Source organism: Calliopsis andreniformis, unplaced genomic scaffold (genome assembly GCF_051401765.1).
Source record: "Calliopsis andreniformis isolate RMS-2024a unplaced genomic scaffold, iyCalAndr_principal scaffold0048, whole genome shotgun sequence".
NCBI lineage: Eukaryota > Metazoa > Arthropoda > Insecta > Hymenoptera > Andrenidae > Calliopsis > Calliopsis andreniformis.
In genome coordinates, this window is record NW_027480457.1 from 2,823,779 (window position 1) to 2,838,540 (window position 14,762).

Here is a 14,762-nt window from a genome sequence, read left to right on the forward strand (position 1 = left end):
TAACTAATCATTGATAAACGTTGCTTGGGGAAAGAATATTAGTTGCTCTGATGACTGACAATATCGCATTGGTAATCCTTCAAAGAAATATAATGTATGAATTAATAAACAGTTTCATTTCTCGAGCGAGAAAAGAATTAGTTGCCTGACAGATAACAAGTTTTTATGTTCGAATAAAGTAAACTTCACTCAACCCTCGGTTTCGGTAGTAAAAATATAAAGATACTCTAACTGGCGACATATATGTATTATGTTAAACAATATACATATGTACGATAAATTTCCACTACCGGGTCTTATTGGTCAGAAGGGAAGAGGCCACACCATATCTCACATACATTTCCGCCTTTAGCGTATTATTGGCTGAAGCGATTACGCACATTAACTGGATCGAGGAACCTTTCTTGGTTCTGTGCCGTGCTAGGCCGAAATTTCATTATATTATTTCATTATTTAACTCTGGAATAAAATCATTTTTTATTTTGTTTCTTATTTGATCAACTATTTATTTAAATACTTTCTGAAATACTCAATACGGGTGTCTTTCTGACTAACTATTCTTGAAAGCAAACGTGGTTATATTGTAAAAATTCTCGAATTCTAAGTTTAATAATTAATTTTATTCTGGATTGAATTGGCAAAGCAAGGTAATTTAGTTTAACAACCTCTCATGTAAAATTGTTTGTTATTTTATTTAAGAGAATTAATTCAAATAAACAAGTAAATGAAAATAATTCATTTGAATTAAACAATACCTTCTATGTCTTATATTTGATAAACTTTCTTCTACTTATAGTTCATATTTTTTAACTCTGTAATAGAATGAATTAGGTACATTAGCATGGGTGTTGAAGAAGATGTTATTTTTACTAAAGAAAGTATTCTTGAAAGAGGAAGAGCGTTGATGCAATTTTTATTGCAGTTTTAATACTGAATTGCTTTGTTTTACACTTTAAAGCAGGTTCGTTAACTTCTTTTCAAATATTCAGAACTGGGCTCACTTTGAATCCTCCAATGACGATGTGGAGTCCTATATTGTAAATTATATCTACAATAGTTCTCTTAATAGGCCTGTTTTAGTTGAGTTACATATTATTGAAACATAGTATAATTTTGACCGAATTATAGCCATATAAGTGCTGAGCAATACATTATGATCAACCCCCTCCCCCCCTCCAATTATTAGCTGCTGGTACATTCATAACGTTCAATCGATGAGAACATTCACTTTTTAACTAGTTAATATGTTGTTTTCGCGTAAATTTTTTGTCAAAGACAATGACCAATAGTTTGACTGAGTTACACTGCTTAATTTCAGAGTTATCAAGAAATAATTCGCTATTTACACTTTATTGAGTTCTGTTGAATACGATGAATTCGGTTTTTGATTTTTAAATTTTGAATCCCGTGTTTTTGGACCAATTTTGTAATTTATTAAGGTTTTCTTGTAGAATACTCTGAGTGGTCCGGGAGTGTTTCCTTTTACATGTAATTATAAGATCATCTGTATATAGAAATGCATTAACTGGGGGGAGATGGCTGATATAACGTTCTTTATGACTACCAGAAACAAAGTGACACTTAGTATCGAGCCCTGTGGAACGTCGTTTTCAATGACTTCAGCTTGAGATATGATATTGTTTACTTCAACTCTGACTTTTCTCGTTGGCAGAAAGTTTTGAATAAACGCATGTATATTACCTGTAATTTTAATGTTTCGCAATAGTTCAACGATTCAGGGTCACTATTCCATGTCATAGTCTTTTTCAGTGTCCGGGCAGACAGCCGAGAGATGTTTTCTATTTGCAAAGACATCACAGATATTTGCTTCTAAATTAATTGGTTGATCTAGAGTAGAATGAAATTGACGAAATCCACTTTAATGAAGGCTATAGAAATTTAAATGTTCTAATGCTCACTGAAGTCGTCTATTTACCAGTTTTTCCATTAACTTACGCATTGTATTGGTAAGAGCACTTGGACGATAACTGCTAGGTAGTAGAACATCTTTTCCAAGTTTTAAAATTGGTATGACAATAGCTTCATTCCAGATTGAAGGGAATACGCCGCATATCTAAATGAAATTAACAAGATTGAGCACATCGTTTATTTCTATAGGCGGAAGCTTAATTAGAAATTTATTCGGAGTTTCATCTGGTCCAGGACTAGTATTCTGACATTTATTTAAGAAGTATAGTAGTTTATTCCAATGGAAAGGATTATTAAGTGCTTGTAAGAAGTCCGATTCAGGTAGAGTTTCATCGAATACTCCATTGGTTTCTTGAGCGTTTTCTATGATATTTAGGAATTCTTTGTCATAATTCTAGTTACTTGAGTTTTTAGCAAATGCGCAAGCCAAGAGATTTGCGATTTCTTCTTGACTTTTAGTGATAGCTTTATTTTTATTAAGTATTGTAGTTAGTGACGCGATTTGATAAGTTCCTTTAATTGCTTTAATTTTATTCCTTTGTTTTGCTGGAATGTTTTTATTGAAACCTGATGTAAATTCGATTCATGCCTGGCGTTTGCTTTCTCTAATTATTTTTCTAGAGATTGCTCTACACTTTTTAAAGTAAATCAGATCAGTAATGTTTCTTGTTCTTTTATATTTGTTAAATGCTCTTTTAGTTTCTCTATTAGTCTTTTCACACTCTGAATTCCACCAAGGATCACTTCTTTTGTTGATATTTGGTTTAGTTTTTGATTATTAGAGTTTTCAGCTGCTGTTTTGATTGCTTGAACGAATTTAATTATGAATATATTAATTTGTCCTATTGTTGTAATATTGGGTCTTTTAAGTTCGGAAATTATCATGTGAAGTATTTATACCAATGGTATTTATACCAATTAGCATCGTTAAGTTTCCATCGAGGCCGATTGATAATAGTCGACGGTAAGGCTATATTTATAGTTAATAGTTTAGGGAAATGATCGTTATCATATAGATCACTAAATGTGTACAGTCCTCTCCATTAAAGGTGCAGTGCGTAAGCTACACAAAGATAGCTCAGTCGAACTAAAAATTTCATTTGCAAGGCAGAAGTGAATTGAAAGAGGCTCATTCAGCAGTACTACGTTTCGTTTCCATAATATTTTCGATTATTTTATCTCTACTATTCGTCTTGTTTGACTCATGTATCAAACTATGGCTTTTGAAGTATCTAAATATGCAACAAGAATCGTGTGAGGTACCTATAGTGGTTAAACGGTAGCGCGATGTGGCTCTTCCTGTTTAACATCAAGCAGTCTCTGTCGTGTTTCCCGAAAATGGTTGCAAAAAATAAAATTAATTTTTAACGATTTAAAAGCATCACAATAGCAACAATATATGCGGCAAGAATTATATGAATATCTATAATAATGAAATAGTTGCAGTGTGCGCCTGTACTAGCTTAATATTAGCATAATGTATTGTACGTTTCCTGGAAGTGGTTGGAGGAAAAAATTACGTATTATATAACAACGAGCAACAAATTAGCAAAAAAATATGCCGCAAGAATCGTATCGATATCTTTGTTAGGTAAAGAAATACAATAATTGGCTATGCTAGTTTAGTATTAAACACGCATATCCATTGTTTCTCGAAAACGGCTGCGGTAAAAATAAAATTAATAAATAATTAAATTAAATTAAATAATAAAATTAATAAATAAAATTAATTTTTCGGTAAAAAATTAGCTAAACAATAGTAGAAAAATATAGTGTTGATTTAGTGGTGGCCTTTTTAAGTAGCTAAGCTAGCTTAGTATATGTCGTACTACGCTACTGGTGTACGCTGATACCCAATAATAAATGAATACCAGGTATTATTACCAGCTAAAAGTTTTAGTTTTAGGTTATATTGGTTATATGTGCTGGTGTGTAATCGGAGGACAGTCACAGATATGTGCACATTCACTAACACATACTCAGGCACATGCGTCAAATACAAATTACAGCCCAGCAGAGGAACATGTCTTGTCGTTGCAATAGCTCAACGGTAACTGATGAAAACAAATTATTAGAAATATGTACAAATTATTTGACGACAAAAGCTAAAACTTGATTAACTGTGTGTGAACATTTTTAACTCCCTTGGACTTTCTAGGGCTAATAGTTCTTTGTGTTCTTCATGTCGTTCATTAACCTAAATCAATCGTAGTCGTTACCAGGTTTGCTTCTTCGTAAACTTTTATATTCTTCATTTGTGCTGTATAGGAATATTAAAAAAGTAGAATTAAAAAAGTCGATGTTTTAACTATTTGTTGTCACATTGGGTCATATTGGCTCAGATATCGACTTTCAAGAAAGATATCTTTAAGATATTGCTTATAATGGTTCTAGTTATTTCGTCTACTGTTAGTTTTAACTATTGTCTATCACTTGTGGCAATTATTTTGCCACGAATACATTAGTACGTATTTAGCAACTGTCAAAAATAAGTGTAGGATCAGTTTGATCCAGGTGTGACAAAGTCATATTTTTTGCTTGAATCGAAGTGATAGGATTTTTATTGAATATATTTAAAATACGGCTGCTAAAAGAACTATGTTGTTTTTGAGCGGAAGGTATTTTGAGTTTTTGTTATTAGTTATTGTAGGGAGGGGACAAAGCGAGGCTATTGAACTCTCAGTTGACGTTTTATGACCTTTACAACCAATGTGTAATGTACATCGTGATTTCTTACATATTCAATGCAGGGATATGTTTGAAATTATAAAAATCACTCTAAATAATTAAAAATAAAGAACTGTTGTACTGTTTGTTCTGATAAATTTTGTTACGTATTAAAATTACGCTATATTTCTTATTCAAAAATAAATACCTTTTTTAAAACGTGCACTAAAAAACTTCTTTTATTTAAAGTACTACCTTTTAACAGCATCAACTTAAATTTTTAGCGACTCAGGTTAAAACATGTGAAAGCTGCGTTTTTTCAGAAAAGTGTGTTTTTTTTAAACTAACAGTCCTACAAATTTTTTTGACCTTAATCTCATCTCATTTCTTAATCTTTTTCAATGGAACGTATTCTATAACACTCAAGCTATATTGCAACATTTTTCTGATTTAACACCACTGTTATTTTATAAATAGTAACTACTTGAAAATTATACTGGGTCTGAACGATCCAGTGTGTCAACTGTGTTTCGTAGAATAAGTGTGAAAATGAAGAGTTAAATCTTTTAAATAAGAATATTCCGTTAATAGAGCTATGATCGATTTGCTCACAGATTCAGGATCGGAAAGTGGATCGCATAAGGCAGGCGTAGGTGGTACCCGAGGATCAGGTAGCCATAAAAGCAGCGGTGGTTCTGATGGAAAGCCAACCAGAGTTCGTACAGTCCTGAACGAGAAACAGCTTCATACTTTGAGAACTTGCTATGCTGCGAATCCGCGGCCCGATGCATTGATGAAAGAACAGCTGGTGGAGATGACAGGTCTCAGTCCGCGTGTAATTAGGGTATGGTTTCAAAATAAACGATGCAAAGATAAGAAGAAAACGATTGCAATGAAGCAGCAGATGCAAGAAAAGGTGAGTACGAATTTCAACATTCAATATTAACGATATGAATAATTATACCTTCAGTTATTATATTGTTGGGTTATGTAATTGTATCTCGGAAGTATTGCTGCTTATTACTACCAATTAACCTTCGGAAGCTCACTGTGTTAGATAATCCTTATCATGTTAATGTCTTATGGTGTACGGAGCTCAAAGACAGACATCCGAGAATTGGAACCAGAAACCGGAAAAAATATATAACAAAGATTTTGAAAATTTAAAAATTTACAACATTTAAGCGTTGGAGATTTATATTTGAAGTATTTGAAAGTTTAACGTTTGAACATTTGAGAAATTAAAGAGTTAGAGTAATTGGTGTTGCGGTCCTTGAATAACCTACCTTGATATGATAAGGCAGTACTGTCTGGCAGTGGGACTCTTCACTTGCGTCCTAGGATTAATGCACAAATCCAACTAATCCAACTAATATGTATGTAAGTAGTTGGATATGTGTAAAGATAAGCCAATATGGATATTAGCATCAAACATTCAAAACTAAAGGAAAAGGAAAAAAAGCGTTTCTGACTTCTTCTAACGTCAGAGGCAGCCAGGCAGTCCGATGAAGGCCACTTCCTCCTTTAACATTTGTCATTTTTCCACGTTACATCGCGTGAATACTTGCACATGCGCTTCAACGCATATGTGCAATACTTGCACTTCTTGTACACGTTTCATGCGTAAGCGTCGCGTCGCTGCCGTAGTGCGTGCTCGCGCGGGGCAACATGGAGGAAGGACAAGCGCGAGAGTAGAAGGAAGATGACCTTCACCGGCCAAGTTAGCTGCCTCCGACTTTAATACGTATGCATTATTTACCCGAAGAGAGAATAAATATTCTTATTTCGTTGTTTACACTTCGAACTCTGAAGAACAATCGAACGAATTCTTAATATTTTGATTATAGGACGGCCGCAAATTAGGCTTCGGAGGAATGCATGGAATTCCTATGGTAGCCAGCAGTCCGGTGAGACATGAAAGTTCTATAGGAATGACACCTCTTGAAGTACAAGCTTACCAACCACCGTGGAAAGCCCTCTCGGACTTCGCTCTTCATACTGACTTGGACAGGCTAGACCCTAACACGCCCTCTTTTCACCATTTAGTATCACAGGTAATTAATTAAGTATAAGAAATTTTAGTAATATGAAGGTAGAGGTACTAAATGTATAGAGATACAGGAAATGATGAAAAGATAAGACTTATGCACTATTCTCGAATGCACTATTCTCGATTAAGTGTAAAAAAGAAAACCAAAATATTATTTAAAAATTCTACTGGCAACTGATTCACAGGCTGGCGTTACTTTGCTGGAAAGCAATTAGTAAGTTCTAGATAACAATTTTCGTAAATTCAATTACTAAAATATTTTGAAATCAACAAAAAATATTTCTTTCAATACATATTTATCAAACAATATATGAGTTTCATTACATACAAGGTATTTAAGAAAGGATTTGAACATTCAAGGACTAATAGTACTCATCGAAAGTCATAGAAAGTATCTAAACAAGTATTATCTACAGGTGTTTTATATGTTTCACTTCTATTTCAATATAAAGTTTACATCTGTGGATCGTAGGTCCAAATATTTTTTCAAATGTTCCTTCCGTGTTTCATATTCTGCAATATGTGTTATCTATTTGTTGTCGTAATTTCAACACATTATTAATCGGTAATGAGTAAACTAGTCCTGAAGTATCCACATAAAAAAAGTCCAAAGAATTGAAACCAGGTGAGTCTGTCAGTCTACAATAAGTGGTCGTTATATGGTTACCAAACTTCTGTTCTATTCCGGGAGCGATCGTATCATACACTTGTACAGTAGCACGTGTTCACGTCCAACGACGCCGTGTGATACTTTCTTTAAGATCCATAAGTATGCACCACCCGTTTAAAGGGCTGGAATAACTTTGGGACTAAATAGTAGAACTCAAAATAGTAGGTTTCGTGCCATTGAAAAAAATATCGTTTCCTTGTTTTTAAATGCAGCGGTTCGCACTCGACGTTCAGTCTTCGTTTAGCAAAACAAACTGGTGGTTCCATGCGCACATCAATTTTCTTCCGTTTTGTCTATAGCTATGCGATAAGCAGAAATATCGTTGCCTTCTTTTTAAATGGAGTAGTTCGCACTTGGCCCGTTCCGCCCAGAAAAGCTAAATGAGCGCCTTACTTGACCAGTGAATTAAGTCCCTTTTCTGTATATTGTAAAAATTGGACTTTCGTGTAATATCGTACAAATATTATAATTTCAAATAAAATTCATATTTTTTTCAACAGTAAACAAGCAGTAACGTAACGAATAATGAAGTGCCATTATTGCACTAAATTATGATACCACTTCTTTGTGAGAAAGTGACTTACTCCATATGACTATTAATGTATTAATAATCATAATGTATACTATATATTAGAGAAACTTATTCGTTGCTGGATTTTTCACCGCTTTCTTCGGTTGTACTGATTTTTAACGTTTGAAAAAATGCGTGATGAATTGGAGGAATAAATTTCAGCAAATCTAACATGTTTTCTTTTTGGCCACAGAAACAAGATGCACAGATGGATATAAATTTTCCTGTAGTATATTTTTCAACTACAGTGTCCTGCCACACTTAGCTGAATATTTAATATCGCGGACTCAACATCTGGAGAAATGTTAGTTTTATAAAAAATATCAAACTATTTTCGACGTTCATAATGTAGCCACTGAATGATGAGCCAATTTACAGTTTGTACTAATGTATTTTTCTTAGGCTTTGTTATTGACCGTTCTAACTGTTGAAAAAAATTTATTCCTTCTCATTTCATAAATCACAAATTTGTTGGAATGTCGAGCAGTTTTCATACAGCGATACCAATCTTCAGGGATACAAATAGATTAGCGTCCTGCAGATTCTACATATCCAAAATTTGAATCATTTGGTAAAAACGAATGTCCCGATATTAAAAACTTCTGTTTTATAACCTTCGCTGTAATATCATTACTTTCAACTAATTTTAACAGAGCAAAAGCTATTTTTATATTACCATTTTGTCCAGTATAAGAATCTCTATAAATACTTATCTTTCCTTTATCACTAGCAACAGATTTAATACGTTTAACTAAACATGATGCTATCTTTTGCGATTCTCTGAATGCTAATGTTTCATCCCAAACATAAAAGTATCCTTTATTTTCACTTAAGTCGTGAATACCGAGATTATAACAATACATATTTCTCTTATAATACGCATCAGAAACTGTTAATATTGGAAATGGTAATGTTTTCTGTAAATCGATACTACATACATAAATATTATTTGAACGCTTTGCATTTTCTACATTCTCTTTCACACAATTACGTGTTACTTCAGTTTTTCGTAAATGTAACTCATGTTCATCTTCGAATATAACAGTGCAATAAGTCCATATGTTCCATGGAATAAGGGAATAAGTCCAAAAAATTGGTTAAATAGAACAAGCATTCCTAATATTTACTATTTCTGTAAAAAATCCATTTTTCGTAATTGTGGACTTATACCACTTGTCAACTAAGGGGCTCAAATATCGTTGGCAGTGATACGTTTGCTGTAGACAGAAATCAGGCGAAGAAAACCGTTTTTTATGACCCTGATGGGTTCTTGAGTCGAACGTCTTGAAAGACGCACCATGAGGAATCGTCATAAAAAGAAGCAGTAGTCTATCCTACTATAGTAATCATGCAGACACCTACGTATATTTCTCATTAGGACTTTATGAAAGTGTCATTGGTGGATTCTTTGCGTTTTCCTAATGAAAGTGATACTAAACATGCCACAATTCAGAATATTTTTAATAATTGTATTGAAAAACGTAGGTACGTACAGTTCGATTTTCTAAAGTTGAGCCCTGGTGGCCGAGTCCTCTAACTTTCAGTGTGTCGCTTCTCTCTCTCGTGAACGATGCTTTTCCAACGCGACGTGCGCCCTGCTAATTGGACCTTAACCAATTATTATCTACGTATACTTAGTCGTGGGTCCTCATAGGTCCTTATTTATTCCTTATCTTTGTCTGACGCCTGTCGTCTTTCCTTTTCAGCAAGGCCACCTAACACTATTTCAGTGACGAAACAAAGGTGTCAAATCCTATTGGTGATTTCGATAGGCTCGTGTTGTACAGAAAAAATGACGGACAATTCGGCTTTATTTAATCTAAATTCAAGATAGGTTAACCAGTGACTTAAATTACCTTGTAACTTCATGCAAACTTGTGTAATATTGAATCGTTATCATAATCCCTTAGATTGATAAAGGAATATGCAAAAAGTAATCAATTTAGCATGTCTCTCAGATAAAGGAATTTGCTTTATCGCGTCAGTAAAAAGCGCACTTGCTTCTTAAGATAAAAAGGGAGATCTGATCGGATACACGTACTATACACAATCTGACAACGTTGTCTGAAATACGCATCTACTGTTGGGTCACTGTCGGGCTATGTGCCGGCTGCTTGGCATGTGTAAGGCTCAACTTTAGAAAATTGCATTATAGGTATTCCAATTTTATACGATACGATTTTATACGATTTTAGAGAATAAATTTTTCGTGAATTACAAATGAGATTTTTGTAACATAAATACAGGATTCCTGGGGTGATTCTAAACAACTTTTTCCTTTGCAAAAATAGGCTCTGAGGCTATGTTAACGAGTTATTAACAAAAAATACCGACCAATCAGAAAGCGCGGATAGCGAGCCTCCGACTGGCCAGTGGCGGTGCACAGGTTACGCGTGGCGTTTGCTCTCGCCGTGCTCGAGCCTTGCACAAGAAACTTAAAATCTCTACGTTATCGCCCAATTTCTCTTACACTATTGGATAAACAATAATGAAAATGATCAGGGACAGCTGTTGCGACACGAAGTATAGAATTTTTTCAGATTTTTAAATTAATTACCTAAGTTGTAAAATAAAAAACGGGAGAAAAAAAAATGAAAAATGCTGATTTTGTATCGTAGCAATCTTGGAATAATAATCATATTAATTTAGCAAATAAATATCACTAACATTATTGTTCTCAATTTTTTTCACATTTTTCAATTTGATACACCATAGTAAAAAAATAAAAAGCGATGTTTCCGTAGTTTTTACGGATTCTACACTAAAAGATAGGAAATCATGTAAAAATGTTCGTTTCCTAAGAAATGTAAAACTAGCCCGTAAATGCCATATGTTGCAAAATGTAATCCGTAAAAACTATGTAACCAGCGATTTTTATTTCTTTGACTGTGGCGCACCAAACCAAAAAATGACCAAAACTTTCTAGATAAAAAAAATAAGTACACATGCAGCCGTTGTTACCGTTGAAACTCTCCCATTTGTAAAGGAGTTCACCTGTTTGCTTGAATACTTGTTCCACTGGATCACGCTGCCGATCTTGATCGTTGAGGGATAAAGCAGTGGTAGTGTAAGATTTGCTGATCGCAGGTATATGACACCACAGAAATACACCTTACGTTTACAACACTCCACGGCGAAAAAAAGAAAAGGTTGTACCCTTCGGCAGCGGAAATCATGATCGATACTGACGATTTTTTCTGAAGTCTCTTTTCTCCTGCCCTCGCATCGTTGTAGGTACGACTTCTTAAGGGTCTTACTTCATCAAAATGTTCAAATTCGATTTGTCAGTTGGCATGACCGAAGGAGAGTCTTCCTCGATCAGACTTCTTTCGTGGAGGTGGTAGTCTCTTCTTCGGCTCGAAGAAGTCGCAGACAAATTCATGGGGGAAAACAAAGGCGTATCGGATTAGTGTAGGAGACATTGGGGTGATGAGCTATTTCGAAAGCTCTAAGTTGAAAAGTTTCAGCAGATTTTACAGAGATATACATATCTATATTTGGTAACTGTTCGGTAACGCTATTTACAATTGATTAGGCAGTGGTTAATAATGTATACATATGATGAATGGTAGAGAAATATAGAAATATATTACACAAAGATAGAAAGATATAGAGATAAAGTTAGAGAAGGATGGACGTTGGCAAGGGTGGCACTGTAGTGGTGCATAGAGAGACATTATGCGTCAGTAGCATGGATTGTTAAGGAGTACACTACTCTTTTTGTATACATATATGTACACCAGACCAAATGTCGATTAATCCAAGAAACGAGACTTTTTTTATAGTATTACTGAATAAATTTAATTAATTAATAGATACTTCCTACACATACGCATAAGTTTTAATCAGTTCGATTTTCGTCAATTTTTTTCAGAAATACTGTATTTTTTCTAATATTATAAAACTTATCGAAAGTTACGCATAATTGTTACTACAATAATATCTTGATAAGAGTGAAATCGTCGGGTCTGGAGTTTCACATTTGGAAAATGAAAAGGGAAAGGAAAAGAAAAGGATAGTAAGTGAAAGAGAACAAGGAATAGAAAGTCGAGGCAGCTAGCAAAGGTCAAGGACCTGTGATTGGAGAGACAAAACTAACTTTTTTATTTGTTTATCAAACATTTACCATCATATTTACGATTTTTGCGATTGAAATGATACCAACCATGGCATAATTTGGATTACATTTACTCATCTAATAAGTGATAATGATTCATTATCTTTCACTTCCTAAATAAGTAAATATGTTCAAAATTATGTAATATTTGGTGCTAACTTAATTAGAAAAATTTGGTAAATTTTTTTTTCTTATTTCAAAATTCTTATTTCACATAAAATGTACATACATTATAAACATATGATACATTATAAATATCGTATTCCGTTTAATTAAAGCCTTTCGATTTTAACTTACATATGTCCAAATTTGTCTTATTCATTTTATAAATATACGCGTAGGCACCTATACCATTATTTTTTACATGTAACTTTTATTACATATAACAATTAATAATTATGTACAAACAATAGTTATATTTTTTCTTTTAAAAATTTTTGAAAAGTTTCTCTTAGCTCCAACATTGTCTTTCTAAATGTCAAAAACCATTCACTTTTCTTTAATCAATTTTGTTCTATCTTTAACGACTTCCGAGTTAGTTTTTTAGGGGTTGAACTTTGGAAACTATTTTCACCCCTTTTTGAGTTATTGCACCTGAGAATATACATATCTGTTATTTTATCAGAAGTTACGTGACTTTTCAAGATTGGCAGGTCGGTATCTGCTGTTACAGTTTTCATTGTAGGAATAGTATTACTTACGGGCACGCGACTATCTAATGAAGGCGAAATGGAGCCAGTCTATGATTCCAAATTGGAAACGTGACTTAAAAGCTTATTATACGACTTACTTATACGAGACGCGTGTATGTGAGGTGAGTGCGCTTTGGATAGCTGCGGAAAGTCGAGAGAGAAGGCAAACGTGACTCCGACTCTCTCGCTCTTGAAACGTTGAGATTCAACTGTTCAAATTGCCGACAAGCGACATGAGCCAGGCACAATCTTTTCAACTATCCAAATATTTTCTTTTTTTGATTTATTAAAATGAGGCAGCGGCGGATTTAGTCTTCTAAAGCCCAAGCGTTCCAAATTTCTGGACTCCCATTAAAATAAATAAATTATGCTGAATATGTATTGCTTTATTTTTATGCAAAATTCACAAATCTGTTTCTCATTTATTGCGTTAATAATATAGCTATATAATCAACACTAGGTGTTAAAAGCTAATGATAACTCCGTAAATTTTCATCCGATTTGCTTGAAATTTTTGGCAATAGTTGCTAATACTATTCTATCCGTTTACTTAGACGGAATTTCTGGTTAAATGATGTATACTTTTATTGTTGTATTTGGTCCCTTGTTGTGTGGGTCTCGAGGCAACCGGCCTAGCGGCTGTGCGTAAATTTGCTACTGTTGCGATCTCCAGAGATTTTTATGAAATTTTGAGAGGTGTGTCTAAAGATCAAACGATGACATTCTGGAGAATATCTCTAAATGTATTTTTATGAAGAATTAAAACAAGCTCGTATACATGTACTTAGAAATTAATAATATTCTCAAGGAAGGCTGTTGGGTAGCTGCAGATGATAATTTAAATATTTAAATTGTATGTAGTATTATTTTACACTACTGCAATTTTTGTATACAAATTTCTGTTCATAAATACATACGTAATAGATATGTTTGAACTTTTCTCTATTGTAAGTACATATTACATGTATACTTATACAACGTTTCAACGTGTATAAAACAAAGCAACGTGTCTGGCGTTACGGCTAGCCGCTGTGTCTACCGCACACAACATATAAGAAAACAAATGCAGTGGATCACAGACCACAGAAACGCTGTACGAGTTTCGACGCTACGACTGGCCCTAGGCTGTGGAAATCCCTCAATAACATAGAAAGAAAAAAGCAGAAAAAGGTTAAAATATATGCATCTGTGTGTTAGATATGTATTTATAAACGAAAATTTGTATATGGAAATTACAATATTTGTAAAATACTGTCACATGCAATTTAAATATTTATAAAAAGTTCTTTCCATACTAGGTGTATCGAACCTAAGACGTGTTACTTATAATGAAAATATGATCCGTAGCTACCCAACCGCTTCTTTTGAGGATGCTACTAACTTTTGAATATATATGATGTGGCAGGGCGTGTGGTATAACCGGGAAGAGGATTATTCTATATACACATAAAAATAAACCGAAAACAAAGAATACAATTCTTTTTATAAGATACTTAGTTCTCGGGAAAATTGAATTTAAAGATTCGTCTAGCATATGTGTACCTCACTATATCAGGGCTTCATATATGAATAGCGGTCATTATTTTCAGTTTATTTTTACATGTAGACGTTTTTTAAGGGTGGAACCATGTGTCTACTACAGCCTGTATATAGATTGGTTTTAATTGTTAAAAAGGAATACGCATTGGCATGAGATATTCCACAAAATGTCATCGTTTAATTTCTAGACTCATCCTTAAAAATTTCATACGTCATCAGTCTCTGAGGATCACACCGAAAAGTCCTCTTCTAACTGTAAATTGGAAAATGAAAATATTTGGACAATCCAGTGCCGCTTAACCACGACTTCACTTTACGTTTGCCTTCTCTTTTGACTTTCCGAAGCTATCCGAAGTGGCCCAAAACGACGTGTTCATGTATACGCAACTCCTGCGGTGATTCGTAGTGGAAGGGGAAATTCTCAGTAACTCGCATCGCCAGTTAGGGTATTACAGAGCCCGATTTCACATCAACAGTCCTGCTAATTAGGCGCCATCTTGTTCGTACAAGCTCAACTAAATTTATCA

At 33.9% G+C, this 14,762-nt stretch overlaps 1 protein-coding gene across 1 annotated transcript in view; it reads left to right on the forward strand.

The window, feature by feature from the left end:
- Tup (LIM1_Isl and LIM2_Isl domain-containing protein tup) overlaps nt 1-14,762 on the forward strand; it is a 38,190-nt gene that overhangs the window by 21,694 nt on the left and 1,734 nt on the right. Inside the window, exons 3-4 of the mRNA XM_076391734.1 lie at nt 5,211-5,512; nt 6,444-6,650. Of these exons, the coding sequence (XP_076247849.1) occupies nt 5,211-5,512; nt 6,444-6,650 (509 nt within the window). The remainder of the gene's footprint in view (nt 1-5,210; nt 5,513-6,443; nt 6,651-14,762) is intronic.